At 44.8% G+C, this 18,661-nt stretch overlaps 1 protein-coding gene across 1 annotated transcript in view; it reads left to right on the top strand.

The window, feature by feature from the left end:
* Tmem131l (transmembrane 131 like) overlaps positions 1-18,661 on the top strand; it is a 132,293-nt gene that overhangs the window by 100,430 nt on the left and 13,202 nt on the right. Inside the window, exons 17-27 of the mRNA XM_051157365.1 lie at positions 1,151-1,292; positions 2,729-2,838; positions 3,806-3,878; positions 6,386-6,513; positions 8,054-8,196; positions 8,955-9,141; positions 9,562-9,747; positions 10,443-10,592; positions 10,875-11,497; positions 14,290-14,438; positions 16,468-16,592. Coding sequence (XP_051013322.1) covers positions 1,151-1,292; positions 2,729-2,838; positions 3,806-3,878; positions 6,386-6,513; positions 8,054-8,196; positions 8,955-9,141; positions 9,562-9,747; positions 10,443-10,592; positions 10,875-11,497; positions 14,290-14,438; positions 16,468-16,592 — 2,016 coding nt within the window. The remainder of the gene's footprint in view (positions 1-1,150; positions 1,293-2,728; positions 2,839-3,805; positions 3,879-6,385; positions 6,514-8,053; positions 8,197-8,954; positions 9,142-9,561; positions 9,748-10,442; positions 10,593-10,874; positions 11,498-14,289; positions 14,439-16,467; positions 16,593-18,661) is intronic.

Below are 18,661 nucleotides of genomic sequence, written 5' to 3'. Positions count from 1 at the left end.
ACACTTGGGATTAAAATATGGACACATTTATATAACATAACTGAGTTTACAGAGAAACCAAGACTTCTATTGCATACATCCATTTCAACAAGAATACTGATTCCATGCTGATGTGTTTGTGTGACTGCGTCACATCAGGAGCCCACATGGATGTCACTTTTGTCCCATGGTTAGCATGGTTCAGTTGAATCATTTGGTTTAGGTGATGTGTGACAGATTACCCACCTTGGAGATGTTTATCCTTTGATAAGTCAGTAGTCTGGTCATATAAATTTGCTGATTCTTAGGACTTTCACACCATACTTGTAGTGTCCGTGGATGAGGCTTCCTCAGTTAGACTAGTGACTGTAATGGCTGAGGGTTACCTTGTGTGGCCCCTGTTTGTTACCACGTGCTGTGCTTTTAAAGCTCATGCTGAGCATCACCACAGTTTCCAGTTCGTGTGTGTACTGTATTCCTGTCATTACTATGTCCATTTCTGTGTGTGGGCGTATGTGTGAGAGCATGGGTATACACACCTGTTCACATAGGCAGGACCCTGAGAAGGATGTGCTGTCCTCTGGCTTTTTCTGCCTCTTCCCCTTGAGACAATCTCTTGCTGAACTTGGAGTTCACCATTTTTAGCTAGGCTAGCCTGTACTTGCAGCCATGCCCAGCTGCCTTTGTAGCTGCTGGGAATGGTCCTCACACCCAGCCAGCACTCTTACTGAACCTGCTCCCCAGCCCCAGAATTACTAGTTTTGATGACAAATTCCTTATTTACTGTATGTGTCCTTCAGGGTTGCTTGGGTGTCTTTTTGATGCGGTGTCAAAATTGAGTCATTCTCTGGACACTTGCTTACTTTCCAGTAAGATAGGTATTTTTTGTTTGAATGTGTGTGCTTATGTGTACACACGTATGTGTTTAGTGTCAGACACTGAACTTGGGGACTCTGACATATAAACCCTGTTCAGCCTCAGGACAACATCAGCAAACCTCTGTGACTAGTCATACACTTTGTTTTTCCAAATTCTACCAAAAGCCATTTCCCCAAGAGCCCCCGTTTTTTTTAGAGGGAGTGATATTTAGTATTTCCATATTTTTTAATGTTGAGGTTGTTTTTCATAAACATTTATTATTACTATTCTTTTTTCTTTGTCCATTATCCAGGAGAAATGTTTTGGGAATGACTCAGTTTGCCTTTGCAAAGAAACCCAAGGAGTCAGAGCCGTTTGTTTCCTTTTTGCCTCGTCTGGTCCTGGAGCCTGGCCTCGTGTTGAACTTCAGTGCCACTGCGCTCAGGAACACTGTGGTAAGGAGAGTATGGCTTGCGCTCCTTTGTTGGCGACAGCCAAGCCTGGGGCTTTTTGAGTACCGGGGTATTTTATACCTGGTGATTTGTTTTTAGAAGACATTAGTTGAAATTCACATACAAACGTCATTAGGGTATTGAGTAGGGGTGTGTCACAGTGACAAGAAGAGAGACTTAGTTCACAGCCCTTGAACACAGAGGTGTCAGTTGGCTATGAACTGCATAAATAAGTGTTTGAGGTGGCAGTGGGGAGACTCTTGGTTCGTACTGGCTGAAACAAGTTTCTGTGTCACAGAGAGATCCTCAGCAGAAGGGAATCTTGGGACAGCCAGATAGCTCTGTGATGCCACCAGCGACCCAGACACTGTGTGACTGTTGACCCAACTTTAGTGCGTTGGCTTTCTTCCTCATGGATTTGTCCCACTTGGTCTGGGTGGCAGGAAAAGGCAAATGAAACAAACTAAGGACACTGCACCTTGCGCTCACTGAGCCATTTAAGCTCCTATTTTTGCTTAAAGACTTGTAACTTTCAAGACTAGTACCAGGAACTCCCAACTGCCCCTTACAGGATTCATTACCTTTTTATATTTGTTTATTTGCATATTTGTTTATTTATTTGTATGTGCACTACTGTGCAGTAAACATCAGAGGACTACTTTCAGGAGTCAATTCTCTTTTTCCTCTTGTGGGTTCTAGGTATTATAGTTAGTTCATGAAGCGTGGCGGCAAGCATCTTTAACCCTGAGTCCTCTTGGTCATTCCTTCTCTCCCTTGACAAACGTATCGTTTTTTGAACCATTGAATATTAGACATTGGGCTGCCGTTCCCCTAACTGACGACTGTGTGAGTTATTTAAGAACAAGGGGGCTGGAGAGATGGCTCAGAGGTGAAGAGCACTGACTGCTCTTCCAGAGGTCCTGAGTTCAAATCCCAGCAACCACATGGTGGCTCACAACCATCTATAATGTGATCTAATGCCTTCTTCTGGCCTGCAGGTGTACATGCAGGCAGAGCACTATATAATAAATTTTAAAAATCTTTAAAAAAAAAAAAAAGAACAAGGGCATTTGCTTATATAACCAAAATATAAAATGTAACATTTATCATGATGTTGTTACCTAATCCACATTCTTGTAGGCGAGGCTTTCCTTTATCCCCCTTGGCCTCAGATGCAACCCAGGAGTGAGTGCACTGTCCTCGGGTCTGCTTTAATCTTCTAGCCTGTCTGTTCTTTCATGGTATCGCCCACCCCACCTCGACACCAAGGTTGAGCATGTGCTAAGCTCCCACGTGGGTGTGTTTGGAAATCTTCAGGCCATTAACTTAGTAAGCTGTGCGGTGACTCCTGGTGAGATTGAGGGTTGCTGTCTTGGCAAGAATGTCTTGGGAGGGCCCTATGTTCTTTGCCTTGTTAACTCTCCTGTCCTTCAATCTAGGTGAAATACTTTGTGGTGAGGAACCCGTCCCCTCGGCCAGTCTCTCTGCAGCTCCTGCCTCTCTCCCTATACCCGAAGCCTGAAGCCGCAGTGCGCCTGCTGCACAAATGGTAGGGAGAAACACTCAAAGCCCTGCACCTCTCTCCCCAGCTCTGTGTGGTGACACACATGTGAGCCCTCAACCTGAGTACCGGAGCCTAGTCCCTTGATGCGTGTGGCTTGATGGAGACCTTGGCATTGTTTTGTGTGGCATTGTCACTGCGCCTGGTCTGTCAGCCCAGTGGAACATTCTCTTCCTGAATTGAAGGAACTATCACAGATTTTCATGTATATGTAATTATGGTGCTCTTTGGTCGCTCAAGAAGTGAATTTAAAGACAGGTACAGTGGTGCCTGCCTGTAATCCTACCATTTGGGAGTCTGAGGTGGGAAGAGTGTGAGTTTGAAGCTAGCCTGGGCAACATAGCGGTTCGCCTACCCCTGGATCAAGGAGTGGGTTGAGCGTAGCGTTAGGCAGCATGAGCTGGGAAGCATTAACTCTGCCTCCGACACCTCGCCCTGACGGTGTTGTGGATGTTCTTGGAGTGGCCCTCTTCTTCGTTAGGAAGCTGTGTTGCAAACTTGATCTTGGGACGTCTCAGCCTTTGCCCTACTGACGCTTCAGAGCAGATGCTGCCTTTTAGAGGAAGCAGTGGCCAAACAGTCCTGGAGCTGTCAGCGCTTTCACTGGTTTCTGCTCACTTTCACCTGAGGCCAACAAGATTTCCCCAGGGGCCTATAGCTGCCATTGGTTGAGAGCAGCTTACTCTCACGCACCGTAGTAAGCCACCTGGAGGCAAATACTGTACTTCCTATGTCAATAAATCTCTCTTGCTGTGTCTCTTTGTATTATGGGCAGCCTAACTCATCCATTGAGGACTAATTACCTACTGCCTGTAGGTGGGTGTGGAGAGGACTGAGGTAGAATGGCCATCCATAGGATGAGTGTGGAAAAGAGTGTATGAACATATACGTATTATTCTTTATTGGCTGATCTCAATGCTCTTTTGAACATTGGAGGTTTCTGTTTTGTTTTTAGGTTTGGCACAGATATGCAGATGATTAATTTCACAACTGGTGAATTCCAGCTCACCAAAGCTTGTCCTTACCAGGTAGGAGGTCATCTTCAGACATTGAAAATGCTGACTTGCTAGCTGCAGAAACAGTTTGCCTTACCACCTGGTGTTCTGGTGTCTAGATGTTCTGTGTTGGCTCTTGTTTTCCTTCTCTGGCCACGAAGCATTCCTAACAGGGTTGGTTGGTTTGTTTTTTAATTACGTAGTGCCATAGGGTTAGTTTAGCCTATGCATCATTTTAACCTAATGGATTAGATTCATGTACAAGGAAAAATAGCAACTGAATCCAAGCTAAATAAAAAAACAAAACAAAATAGATAAACAAAAAATACAGCTGGAGATGTAAATATGAATTTATAATTCTCTTAGGATCCCTTGGCCTCTTCATGTTCCTTTTTAGCACATCTCAGGGAAAAGCAGATACATTTAGAAACGTTTTCATGCGTGCCAGGTGTGGTAGCACATGCTTTTATTCCCAGCATTCAGGAGGTAGATCTCTGATGCAGAGTTCAAGGCCAGCCTACTTCTACATAGTGAGTTCTAGGACAGCCAGGGATGGGGGGGGGGGGGGCGGAAATCTTCTCTGAAAAAACAAGAAAGCAAACAAAAAGTTTTCTCATGTCTTAGTGAATTGAAAAGTTACCAGATTCCTGTGATACTCAGGTCCTCCATTGAAAAGGTTTCTTTAAGGTTCTTAGGCCTCTGGGCAGTCATGATGCCTTCAACACTTTGGAGCAGGAGTCAAACTGTCATATGATGAGGTCCTTGTGTGCCAGTGGCCATAGCAGCTTCATTTCTTAGTCTCCATTTAGTGGTAGAGGATTTGTCTCTTATGTTCAGAACCAAAGTTAAAGCAGCTATAAAAAGAATGTGCGCAGACTTACACAGTGGCCTCCACTAGTGCCCCTCTAAACACTTGATACAGTCTGAATGGAAGAGCAGGAAGAAGGCCACAGATAGCCAGAAGTTTCAACCAGAGTGAATCAAAGCAGGTTTTTAATTTTAAGTACACTTGCAGTAGAGACGTTTTTACAATGATGGACAAACCATCACCTAGAGGGGCAGAGCCTTTTACCACAGCGTCACTTGTTCTCCCTAGTAACCCTGCCCCCATCTGCTCCTCTGCATGGAGATAATTAGTTCAAAATACTGAGAAATTATTTGCTTATATTTTAGTAAGTCAAGAACTCTTTTTCATGGGGCTGGAGTTAAGAGCACTTGTTCCCTCTTGTAGAGAACCCAGGCTTGGTTCCGAGTAGCTGCGTGGCGGCTCACATTCTGATAACCGCAGTCCAGGGGATTGCAGTGGCTTTATCTGAGCTCCATAGGTGCTTGCACGCAAGCGGTGCACATACGGAGAAGAGGGCAAATATATACGCACATAAATAAAAATAATGTTTAACAAAGCTTAAAACTTTTCATGTGAAAAGGGGACTCTGGCATTGTGATTTTGTTGACTTGCTTGTAGAAGTATAGTTTAGTTTTATTTTGTTAAGATGTCTGGAACTATGTGGTGTAGCCCTTAATTCATTTACCTTTATGATTTGGGGCAGTTGTTTCGTCTCATCTTTAACCTTCATAACAAAACTTGAAGATTCAATAAGGTTCATAAAATCGATTGCCTGCCTGATGTTTTATGTGGCTTAAATAACTCAGTGCCTGGCATATAAAAGCCACTCACTAGGCTGTTGCTGCTGTTGATATTAATATGGGTGTTCTGTGTTTATATTATATTCATAAAGCAAGATTTTGTCTTGCAGAGTTTATCATTTTAATGGAATTGAATGCAGTTTCATCACTATTTGTTCTCCCAGGAGCACAGGAAATGCAGAAAGGCTTGAAGATAAAACAGAAAAGAGAAATGTTAGCATGCAGATTTTATATTATGCCCATCAAAAACTACTTACTTTTCATGAGTTAGACAAAATGCTTTCATTTTAAAATCTTGCCTGTAAGTGCTAAAACAACAGTATTTATTCAGAGAAATACTAGAGGGGATAAAGGCAACTGTGAATAAATACTGGCCTCTCTTTTAGCTAGAGAAACTAGAAAAAGATGGTTTCTGTAAAACTTAAGTTCACTGTTAAAGACAGTTTGTGCTTGTCTGATATGGCTGCGATCTCGTTCAGTTGCTACTGAGTTGAGCAGAGAAGTCTGTTTTCTCATTACTGTTTCATAATCAAAGCGTTTGCTATAGAAGGCGTCTAACTCCAACTCCTGTCTAAGCCAGGAGGCAAGTCCACACTGCAGTGCCCTGCTAGGCTGCCCTGCAGTCACTACCAAAGTTTCTTAAATGAGGCCTAGGAAATATTTGCCAGCTTGCATGCTTCAGAACAGACAAGTGCAGAAAGACTGAGAGAATGGATGAAGCTCGGCGCAGTAGCACGTGCCTTGCATCCCACCCACAGCACTAACACAAGGAGGGGAAACAAAACAGGCTGGTGAGGATGGATGTGGTGGAGCCTGTGACTGGGGTGTGCTCACTGGCTGGAAACCCACTCTGCTGGTTGAGGTGCTTGAATGGTGTGCTCTGTGACCCCCAGGGTGAACCGTCTGAGGAGTCCAGGTTTGGTGCGCTCCACCTCCACTTGCAGCCGCTGGAAATGAGAAGGATTGGCGTTGCGTTCACACCAGCGGACTATGGAAGAGTCACCTCCCTCATTCTGATCCGGTAGGTGTGTCCAGGTCACAGAGTCACTCTGTTTCTGTCTCAATGGGAGGTGACTCTTCTCAGAATATAGTGATGGGACTGTGTTGTAGGTCAGGAAGAGGCAGGGGCTGAAGAGAGGGACCCTCACTTAGTCCCTGTGCTTCAGTCACGTCCCTCCCTAGTATGCTAGTGTCTCCAGAAGGGAGGTGAATTTCACTCAGCATCTGGTGGGATATGGTCCTGAAAGGCAGAGCATGCCCACACATGTTTACTTCTTGTCCTTAGCAATAAAGATAATTGCAGCCCTGCTGTAGACTTTCCCATGAGTAGATCTGGACTTCCCACTGCTTGTGCTCTGTAGCCCCAAGGCCAATGGAAAAGGAACCTCACTGGGCGGCCACTGCTCATTTCTTCTTGGATGACAGTTCCTGCTTGCTGCCTTAAGCAGGAGAACTGCATTTCACTCTTCACTTTCTCCATCCTGTAGTCTTTATGAGAGTCTTCTTGGGAAAGCTACAGTATAGACCTGAATTGAAGCTCTCTGTACTGGTGAGCCTAACCCAAATCAAAGTTGAATAAGTCACACTTTCCGTTTTCAAGTGTCAGGTCAATTGCACAGAGTTCCCTGGAGGCTTCCTTTAACATGCCAGTGTTGGTTCTTCCATAGCTGAATGAGACTGAAAAGGAAATGTGCTGAAATAAAATGCAGAGGCCTTGTGCTCCTAAGCCTTCACCCAAGATTCCCCATTCCTGTTGAGGGTTCGGACAGTATATAAGTAAACGTTGCTTCCCCAGACTTAAAGGCTTTTATAGTGATTCGGTTGCTTGTCATGGTTTCTTTATTGATAGAGAATTTTTCTGTAAGTTACTCGTTTATCGTTTAAAGCCTTTTACATTGCTAACCAGGCTTCAGAGATATAAACATATTTCTGTACACTTTGCATAATTAGAAACCTAGATAAATTCCCTCTGTGGTGCTGTCAGCGTGATGCTGGGAATTCAGGCTTGTGTGCATCCTTTTAACTTTCCACAATAAAAGATGAGCACTAGTCTGCACTACCGCATTAACAAGAATCTGGCTAGTTATATGTAATTTGTGGGATCATATTTTGAGTATTTGACTAAAAAAACCAGAGTTCTAATTCTAGGGCCATCCCACCCATAAGTCAGTATTTCTTCTCATCACAATGAAAACTTCTTAATTCACTGTATAAATAAGTTTTGTCATTTTGTCAATTTTGTTAGCATCTGGGTCTGCTGCTTCATTTCTTGGTGTGTGGCCATCACCCTAGCCTGGTTATTAGAAAACTAAACTTGCATTAGTGGCAGGCAGTTGGAGAGTGACAGTCACTCATCCCTTCTGCTCCCAGTTGGCTTGAACAGTCTGGACTAGCATGCGTTTCCTGGAGGCACCTTAGGAGATGCCACACTTTAAAGAGATTGTTGCTGGGTAAGTCTGCAGCATGTAACACTTAAGTGTAGCTTCTGTGTCTCAGGCTGTGTTTTAGGACTGTGTTGACTTAGGCCTGGGGTGATGCTGCTGTGCTTCCCTTCACTGTAGGAACAATTTGACTGTCATCGACATGGTTGGTGTGGAAGGATTCGGAGCACAAGAGCTCTTGAAAGTGGGCGGAAGACTTCCTGGAGCAGGAGGGTCACTCCGATTCAAGGTGCCTGAGTCGACCCTGATGGACTGCCGTCGACGTGAGTTCACGGACTTGGCACCTGTAGCATAGTCATTTTCATTCATTTAGTAACTTAGGGTCTTCTTGAGTGATTGAATTAAGGATCGATACAGAAACCATAGACCTCGTTAAAATAATTCTCTGTATGTAGATACGACGGAGTTAGTAACTTTATAGTTACATTTTAAGTTGTTGACTCTTTCCCAAAGCCCCCCATATAAAATACACTCTCATTATTTCTGAAGGTTCGATATTACATATGAGCTGTGTCTAGTAGCTGATGATTTAGAACAAAAATGTGTGTAAAACCTGGCGTGGTGGGACACACCTATAATGCCAGGGCTTAGGAGGCAGTGTCAGGAAGATCAGAGGTTTAAGCAAGTTTGAGGCCAGCCTGGGATACCTGAGACCCTGTCTTTTTTCCCCCATCCCTGGTTCAATATAAATGAAAGTTCCAGGGCCACAGGGCCCAGGATACCGTGCAGTAAATCCAAACTGTTTGGCTCCAAGAAGAATAAGACATTGGAGTTTCGCCTCTGGTGGATGAAGAAAGATTCTTCATATGAGAAGAATCTGGACTTGAGTATTTTTATTGTTTCCTCCTCATATAGAAAAATCTAGAGATGATGGGATTAGACATTATTCTACAAACAAGGTAGCAATCAGCCTGTGAGCGATGTTCAACTTTTCACATCTTTATAATGTTTTGACTTGGTAAATTATTGAAGCTAGTTTTGAAGTTTATGTCCACTAAACAAAATAACTTGGTCTCAGTAGAACTGAAGGACAGTAAGCAGATTTTATCTATTACGAAGAACTTCAAGGTTGAGAACATTGGACCTCTTCCTGTAAGGGTGACATCCCTGAAAATCAACGGGTATAACTGCCAGGGTTATGGGTTTGAAGTGCTGGACTGCCATCCGTTTTCACTGAACCCAAACACGTCCCGGGACATCAGTATCGTGTAAGTGCTGGAGTCATTTAATTCCAGTTCATGGTGCACTGCTGGGGACATACCCAGCTCATCAGGAAGGCATCTTAGGCTACCACATAAGTGTTTGGGTGTTTTAAATTCTTAAAACGTTTTGGCTGCATGTGTGTGTATGATGTGAGTGCTTGGTACCCAAGGAAGCTGCACAAAGGTGCCTGATCCATTGGAACTAGAGTTAGAGACACTGTGAGCTGCCATGTGGGTGCTGGGCATGGAGCCCAGGTCTTCTGGAAGAGCAGCTAGTGCTGCTAACCACTGAGCCGTCTCCCCAGTCCTGGCTTCTATTCTTATTTTGCTTCTTTGTAGTGAGAATTAAAACCAGTAAATAATCATAAGATGAGCTACTTCCCCCTAAAATCACAAACAATCATAAAGATGAGCCGCTTTCCCCAGGTTTACTCCAGACTTTACCTCTTCCTGGATCATCCGTGAGCTGACTCTGGTCACCGCAGCAGACCTAGAGTTCCACTTCACACTCAACGTGACCCTCCCTCATCACATGCTGCCCTTGTGTGCAGAGGTGGTTCCGGGCCCCAGCTGGGAGGAGTCCTTCTGGAGGCTCACTGTCTTCTTCGTCAGGTACACTTCCCCCTCTTCTCAGGCACAGAGGTAAAGTCCCGGTGCAGACTTATTTGAAAACTCAGATTGCCTGAGCGTGAGACGGAGTGGGGATTTTTATTGCTTTGAGTCCTCTGGCATATGATGGGAGACAAGGCACAGCAGAAAGTGTGGCAAAACTTTAGGAAACTGCCTCGGAGGGCTGTAGACTAAGGTGTAATGCATGGTTGTGTTCCACGTGGTTCACTGGCAGCACAGTAGCAGTCTTACCAGCTCAGCCCAATGGCTGTTTGACATTATAAGACCACAATGACGCTTAAACAGTCATGTCAGCCTTATGAATGTGAACATTTAAAAACCACTGAGTGGTTTTTTTTAACCTGTGAGAAGCATCAGAAATTAATCATACATTTAATGAACTGTATTACCAGGTCTGCAGCTTTCTATTGTTTGTTCATCTACTATATGCTTCCATAACAGAAAAAAAATGTCTTTTCGGGGGGTTACTGTTTTGGTTTTCTGTTGTCTTGCTTTTTGTTTTTTTGAGGTAGTCTCATTTTGTTGCCCATACTGGACTCAAGCGATATCCCCCCCCCCCCCACTTTGACTTCAGAATAGCTGGGACTGAGGCTCTGTTGTACTGTCTGGTTTTTTACTGGGTCTTCTTAGCGCTGTTCAGAGCTGTACAGTAAAGAACGGCCCTGTGTTCTCCCCAGTTTGTCCCTGTTGGGTGTGATTTTAATAGCCTTCCAACAAGCACAGTACATTTTGATGGAATTCATGAAAACCAGACAGAGGCAAAATGGCAGCTCGTCCTCGCAGCAGAATGGTGGTCCAGTGGACGTGATCAGCTCCCATTCTCACAAGTAAGAGGCATCCCTCCCTGTGTGCAGGGTGGGCTCGGACGGCTTGTTTCTGAATCCTCTCAAGGTACTAGAGATTTTGTCTTTATCAAACCTTTGTAGGATGTATGAACACCCTCTTTGGGTGAGGGCTTGACTCCTTGGTGGCCTCGCCAGTAGAAAACTCATGGGGCTTTGAAAGATGGGGAATCATGGCACCAGTTGCTCCCACCGTGTGCCTTAGAGACAGAAGTGAAGCCTCCTTTACTTTGCATTTGTGCTAAATGTGTTTCTTCTTATATTCAGAAGCAACTGCAAGAACTTCCTCGACACATACAGCCCATCAGATAAAGGCAGAGGGAAGAGCTGCCTTCCAGTGGGCCCAGCCCTGAGCAGGCTCCAGAACGCTGCCAAGAGGAGCCCGGCCAGCTACGGTCACTCTCAGAAGAAACACAAGTGCTCCTTCTACTACAGCAAACAGAAACCCAGTGCGCCCGCGGCCAGCAACGCCAGCGTTCCCACTGAGGGGAAGCCGACTCTCACCCTGGCAAGCTCCTCGTCTGCTGCCAAGGAGGACATGTGCACTGACGGCATGAGCGAGAGCTGGGTCAGCCTCAAATATGCCAGTGGCATGAATGTCAACTTGCAGAAGAATTTAACCCTTCCCAAAAATGTACTGAGCAAAGAGGACGACTCACTGAAACCCACAGTCGTCACTAGTTCTTCTTCAGAATGTAGTATGAAGGAGGGAACCCAGACGTGTATGTTTCCTAAGGAAACTGACAAGGAAACTTCAGAAGACGTGGCTGAGCTGAAGGAGCAAGAGCCATGTTCACAGAAGGCTTCTAAGAAGTCACCTGAAAGTCCTCTGCCCAAAACCCCACCCCAATACCCGCACTCAGACTTGCCAGAAGTTTCCAGGAAACACGGTAATCTTGGCCACCTCCTTCATAGTTGTTGTCTTCTGGTCTCTTGCCTGTTCCGAGTAAGATTTGGTCTCAGCTGTAACCTTCTGAGCCATTTTGTGCTTTCCCCTCCCCCTTCCTCTCCCTCTCCCGCTCTTTCTCTCTCTCTCTCTCTTTTCTTGAGATTCTTACACTGTGGTACAATCCAGCCTTGTCTGACTCACCTCAGGACTCTTCCTCAGCATCCCAAGTCACGGGGACACAGGGGAAAGCCACAGTACCCAACTGTGATCTGCCAGTTTAGTTGTGGGAGCTGAGTGAGTTGGTGCACAATTTTAGGAACAGCATAAATATTGCAATTCAAAATATGGAGTTTTGTGGGGGTTGATCTAGAGCTATCGTGTGTTCAGGTGTTAACTGCTTGCCTCCCCCTCCTGAGAGTCTAATTATTTTATGATCAGACTATCAAGTACCTCAAATGTTGCTGTGTAACCTTGCCTCCAAAATTTTGCTTGACTGGCTAAATAAAAGGCCTACACACCTAGGCAGGGCAGAGGTGAGAGGCGGAGCTAAGGTTTGAGAGCTTGGAGGACAGAGGGATCATGGGAAGGAGAGGTAGGAGAGGAGGAGAAGGAAGCCAAACAGATGCCACGGGAGAGAACCGTGTGGCTGGGAGGAATCCTCTCTGTTGGAGAGTAGCGGCCCAGATGAAAAGCCAAGCAAGTATTTATGGGATTGTGGAGGGAAGTAGCCAGACAGGAATGATTAAGGCAGATGGCCTGGGATGGGGGCTGGGAGGTAACAAGGTGGCCTGTGGGTGTGGGTGGGCTATATTCTGCCCAGCCTCATGTGAAATAAGGATTATTTAAAATTCTATCAGGTGTCTGTGTCTTTTATTCTTTAATAGCGGGTTAAATAAAACCACCACAATAATTACAGACTTTTAACAATGAACCTTATTAGCCATTTTTATTTTCTACAACAGAGTTGTAACACAAAGCACCTGTTTTGTAGCCTGCTACAGCTAAGAGTTTCAAGTTTTAGAATGAGGTGAGGTGTTACTATTATGTAATGTCATTGGGAAGACGCTGATACATTTTTAATTATTTGTTCTCGGCTTCGAGCTTTTGGTGAAAAAGTAGTCACCGGGTGCAGGGTTTCTAACTAAACAGATCTGTACCCAACCACCTACCTACCGTCTTTCCTTCCTTTTCTTGGTTTTTCGAGACTGAGTTTCTCTATGTAGCCCTGGCTATCCTGGAACTGGCTCTGTAGACCAGGCTGGCTTCAAATTCAGAAATCTACCTGCCTCTGCCTCCCAAGTGCTGGGATTAAAGGCGTGCACCACCACACCTGGTTACACCAACTTGACTAATGGCTGCAGCATCTCTTGCTCCCTGGCTTGGCTTTTTTAACAGCATCTTTTGGTTAAAGAAAGACAGATGCTCTCATGTGACAGATGCTGTTGAAAGAGGAAGTCATCAGCATACCCTAGCCTGATGCCTGCAGACTCTGTCAGAAGGACCAGTACCACCTCTATCTGTTGGAAAATCTCAATTGTCTTCATTTATTTATTTTAGGCAGGGTCTTATTAGGTAGCCCCTGGCTGGCCTGGAACTCACTTTGTAGACCAAGCTGGCACAGACTCACAGAGGTTACTCACTGAGTTCCTGAAATTAAAGGTGTGTGCTGCCATACCAGTCTGGCTTTGATCCTGGCAATTAGCTGCTAGTACTCCCTGGCCAGCGTCATGTTACTGCAGGGAAGCGTCTCGTAAACAGTGAGCTTGCAGAGAAAGCTTTCCTGAGGGCAAGGTTCTGGAGGTTCTGTCCTGAGCCAGGTGGCCTCTTGTCTTAGCTTCTGATTGGAGTTCAGCTGGCAAAGTAGGAAGCCTGCATCAGAGTAACACACGAACTTCATGAGCCAGGAAACAGAAGGGTATGTGTAGGGGGAGGAGACCAAGGTCTCAACACCCACCATGAGGGTTTAGCAGTCCCAAGACCTGAGAACCTCCCAGGAGGCCTGCCTCCTAAAGGTCTGCTGCACCTCCCAACAGTGCCAGCCTGGGGACCAAGGACCATGTTCAAAGCACACAAAGCTCATTAGTGATCACTTGTCTATACTGAAGTGAAGGTATCGAAAGGCTCGAAACTAATTCTAAAGAGCTTTATGCATTTGGCACAGTCCTCAAATGGAATTTTACTATTGCAGAAAGAGTGTTCTGGTGTAAAAGATAGTTGGGGTTTTCTGAGAGGATTTTAATCTCACTTAAAAACATTGTCTTAACTAATGTAAGTGTTGGGTTTGGCAGTGTTAAATGTAGCCCTAATACACAGTTTTCTGTTCATCCATTGGTGGAAAGCAGGTTTCCACATTTGGGCTATTGTGAATAATGACAGTAATGTTAGTGGCCTACCCCCACTTTAACATCTTTTAAAGATTGTAGAACTTTTATAAAAGTATATTTTCTTTTTTTTAATTATTTATTATGTATACAATGTTGTATCTACATGTACAACTGCACACCAGAAGAGAACACCAGATCTCATTATAGATGGTTGTGGACCACCATGTGGTTGCTGGGAATTGAACTCAGGACCTCTGGAAGAGCAGCCAGTGTTCTTAACTTCTGAGCCATCTCTGCAGCCCAAAAGAATATTTTCACTTGCAAATAAAGCAGATTTCTGGAGAAGCATGGTTATAAAAAAAATGTGCCTAAATCTCATTAAACTAAATGAGATGACAAAGAAAAACATTTAGCTATTAAGAATATGAATGGAAAAATACTAGAACCTGAATCTTTTTATTTACTCAAGGAACTAACCAGCAAGTGCCTGTCAAGAGTGAAGTGGACAGCTTTGAGACTGTGAAAGGGGTTGACACCAAGCTGTCTTCAATAAAGAAGACTCAGAAAGCATCCCCAGAAGACACATGTTCTGAGAGGCAGGACACGCCTTCAGCAGAGGTCAGCATTCCCTTTTCTCTGTCCTATTAAAAAGAGCATAGCACGGGCTTCCGGCCGAGAATACAGCTGTTGTCTCTGAGAAGTATGTTTCTTTCTCTGTAGATGATAGCCGAAGTTGGATGTGTTTGTTTAGAAAGCTTTATCTTCTGATTATGTGGGTGATAGTAAAATGATTTGTAGTGAGCCCAGGTAGCTTTTAGTTTCAGGGAGGGGGACTAATCTTAAACAGTGGGATAGTTCCCAGTGACAGTAGTAGACAGAGCTAGACCAGAACCTGTTCCTTCTGGTTAGTACTGACATCTCCTTTTCAAAGCAGTCTTGATGAATCGCTTATCTTTCCCCATCCTGCGTCTATTATCATCTTTTCTCTAAAAGATCAGAAACTGTTATTACTGTAATAGACGAAGCCTTTCCTGCAGTAAGGGCAGGGTTCAGTGCTGAGATGAAAATGGTCTGCTATGTGGGTCTGGGAAAGTTGACGCATAATAACAGACGTCGGCACATTGTACATAATTCATGAAACTTGAGGCATAACGAGTTGGCAGGGCAAGAAAAGCATGAGACATAGACTTAATCTTCTTCAGCCTCCTCTGTGGGAGCATGTGATGCTAGGAACACTGGTGCAGTGCCTGTGAGAGAGCCAAAGTATGGAGAGACTGTGTTGTCCAGTCAGGTTGACATGCACACACAGAGGTAAGAGCAGACATTTTAAAAGGAAAATGAACTTGTGAACTTGTCTTGAGAAAATGAAGTAATGGAAATCCACCAAACTGAAAGGAGAATTAAAGATTCGGGGTTGCAGAAACTGCTAAAGGCCTTTAGTGACATCAGCTCACTTTATGTCCAGAACTGAGAATAAGCAGCAGCAATAAACTGAAGCCAGATTGAAAATACTAAAAAAATTAACAGTAAAAATACAGGAATATCTAAAAATATATAGAAGGTGGCGCTGATGAAAGGCAGATGAAAATAATTTTTACCTGTGATCATTACTGGTAGAGGGCAATCTTACGTCGGGGTCTGTGTGTCTGTCTGTCCCTGTGGGACTGGGCATCAAACCCAGAACCTACCCACCCACAGTCTTAACCTTTCTGTCGTTGTTGGTTTGTTGGTTTGTTTTTGGAAACAGTGTCTCTCTACATAGCTCTGACTGTACTGAAACTCACTATGTAGACCAGAATGGCCCCAACTGTGATCCTTCTGCCTCTGCCTCTTGAGTGCTGGGATTAAAGGCGTGTGCCACAATGTCTTGCCTGGAAGAGATCTTTTGTGTGTTTGTGTTTGTGTGTGTGTGTGTGTTTTATTGTATATGTTATATATGTAATATATATTAGCTATATTATGCTGAAAATGTTAGAAAGGTAGTAGTTCCTTTGGTTTTACTTTGGTTACTTAAAAAAAAATGAGATTCTTGACCTTACTGTTTGATTTAAAAGTGATTCACTGTCTTTGTGTCACATATATTCCCATGACCTGTTCTGTCACCCTTGTGTGTGTGTGGGTTCGTGGGGAACTCTTCAGAAGGACGGTTTGTGAAGGAGTCACACCGTGAGCCTGGCTGTTTCAGAGCGGCCGCTCTGATGCTTTCTTTAAGCTTTATATAACAAACGTGACTCTTGTTTAAATTAAATGGAAGTAATACAAAATTAGTATACCACAGGCATTCCAAAGTAGGTTGAGAAAGGCACAGGCATTTGCATCATGACTGGCACTGGGACACAGGGTCCTGGGAAGCCCTGGAGGAGGTAGCGCCTTGAATCAGTTGCAGTGCACAGAACTATTAAGGTAGGCCTCGCGCACTGCGGACCCTCCAAGAGGACCCGTAAAGGCTCTGACATGGGAGCGTCTAGGGCAGGAAAGGGAGGAAGTGAAAACAAAGCAGAGACTGAAAAGGCATCATGTCTCACCAGAGTTGTAATGCTCTGGTTGCAGAGAGAGTTGGTCCTCAAAAGTTAAACAAAGGCAGTCACAGTTCATCTTTAGTAGACATGGTCTCTTGAGACATGAGTGTTTCCTTTTTCCTCTTCAGCAGGAAGATCCTTACAGGAAGAGGAAGCTTCAGGAGAAAAGAGAAGGAAGCACACAAACTCTCAATTGGAATAAAAGCCGAACATGTAGAAAAAACAAGAAAAGGGGTTCTTCCCAGGCCTCCAGGTATGCCGCCTCTGCAGCCCTGACTAGGCCAACCCAGATTTCCGTCTCACCTCGATCTCGCATTTCTGTGAGCTCTGTAGACAGGATAGCACAGTGCCGAGTGTTCAGACTGACGTGAACATGACGAATCAGCGTGATTTCTCATTGTAATTTCACTCCTTAAAAAATATTGTAACATGACCTCTTAAGACTTTTATTTTTATCTGTCCCTTATAAAATGCTAAAAACCATGGGGAATTTTAGAGAAAAGACCTAAGCTGCCCCTGTAACACGGGTCCTACGAACGTGGGCACTGTGCCTTGGAAGCCTGCTGCTTACAGACAACTGTTTTCTCAGGCTTGTATTTCTTTATCTGCGAGATTAGCAACCTAAACAGTCCTGTGGAAGCTCAGCGTTGCTGAGGTTGCGGAGGTAATCCCTAAATCTAGTGTACTGTAAGTTGCTTGACTTGAAGATTTTTAAACCAGAGCAGCGGTCTGTATGTTCATTTTGACTCCTTATTCAGCAAAGATGGCTGGTCTGGTGTTTCGTCTTAGACTCCCAGTACGCTACACACGTGGTGGAGCCGCTTGCGGACAGTCTTTCTTTCCAGTTCTCCGGGTCCCCATTGGCTGGAGGATGCCCCCTTGCAGTGCCCCAGTTTTCTATGGAAAACTCTATTCCAAGATCCCAACACGTGTCCTCAGTGCTCCCTGAGTACCAGGAAAACCAAGCCAGGAGCCCTCTCTTCCCCATGCAGGCTTAGCATCTTGAGTCCTGGCATCTGGACAGCACCACCTTGTGAGCTTGGTTTGGTGTTTCAACCTGCTAATGTTATGGTCTTCTAGCTCTTCCACCTTAGAGTGGGCATGAGGGTCCCCTCTGCTGTAGTTGAGCATTCTGTGGGCTCAGAGCACCCAGGATGGCCGCCACCCAGCTCAGCACTGAAGGAGGGGGCTGCCACCCAGCTCAGAGCTCATGATTCAGCACTGTCATAGCTCCTCAGAGGTCCCATCCTGGAAGACAGTCAGGTGGCAGTTGTGGCTGGCTGGCAGGCTGGCTCTGCTCTATCCCTCACTCACAGAGAGCAGTCAGCGTGGTGAAAATAGCCATGCTACATATGCCACACCCTCTACGGATAGTTATCTGCATAACGGAAAGGAAACATCGGCCCTTTTGCATTCTGCTATATGTATTTTCATAAACATGGTTGACTCAGATCACTTTAAAGTATAATGTTTTCCTAAATAGGAGCATATAGAAAGATAAGAGTCCTACTTCGCCAAGTAATCTCTTTTTCCTTTGTTTAAAAGTAACTTGTAAGTTACTCATAATTGAGAGCATGAGAGGCATAGGCAGATGTGGCTGGGCTGTTTCTGCGTACCTCTTCAGCCCACATATTTTCTGCCTTGATCAGAAAGCAGTGACATCCTGCTCTTCATCTCCCATGTCACACAGGCACTGCCATGGCCCATGCACAGAACCATCCCATTACTCAAAATTGCTTCTATATTTGTATAGGAGCAGTAAAAAAACTTAATGGTGTGTATGCACACGTGTGGGTTTGTGGCAGGAGTACATTTAATGTTGGTGTGTGTGCACACGTGTGGGTGTGTGGTGGGAGTACATTTAATGTGGGTGTGTGTGCACACGTGTGGGTGTGTGGTGGGAGTACATTTAATGTGGGTGTGTGTGCACACGTGTGGAGTCCAGAGGCTGATGTTGAGTATCTTCCTCAATCACTCACCTTATATTTTGAGACAGTTTCTCACTGAGCCTGGAGCTGATGAGTAGTTTATCTGCCTGGCCAGGGACCCTGGGAATTCTGCTGTCTCTGCCACTTCAGCTCTGTCTTTCCAGGCTGCTGTGTCTGGCTTTTTACATGTGTGTTAGGGATGGAATTCTGATCCTTGGGCTTGCATATAGACTGAGCCCTTTATCAAGTGAACACTCTTCCCAGCCCGTGCAGTTCTGTTATTTCTACTTAGAAAATTATGTTGTAATTGTTTCCTTGAGGACCTTGTGGCCCTTTAGTAGAGGTGTGGTTCAATTTACGAACTTTTTGGGGGAAGGGGAAGAGCATTATCCTT

The sequence above is a fragment of the Acomys russatus genome, chromosome 15 (assembly GCF_903995435.1).
Source record: "Acomys russatus chromosome 15, mAcoRus1.1, whole genome shotgun sequence".
Taxonomy (NCBI): domain Eukaryota; kingdom Metazoa; phylum Chordata; class Mammalia; order Rodentia; family Muridae; genus Acomys; species Acomys russatus.
This window is presented reverse-complemented; position numbering and strand designations above follow the sequence as displayed.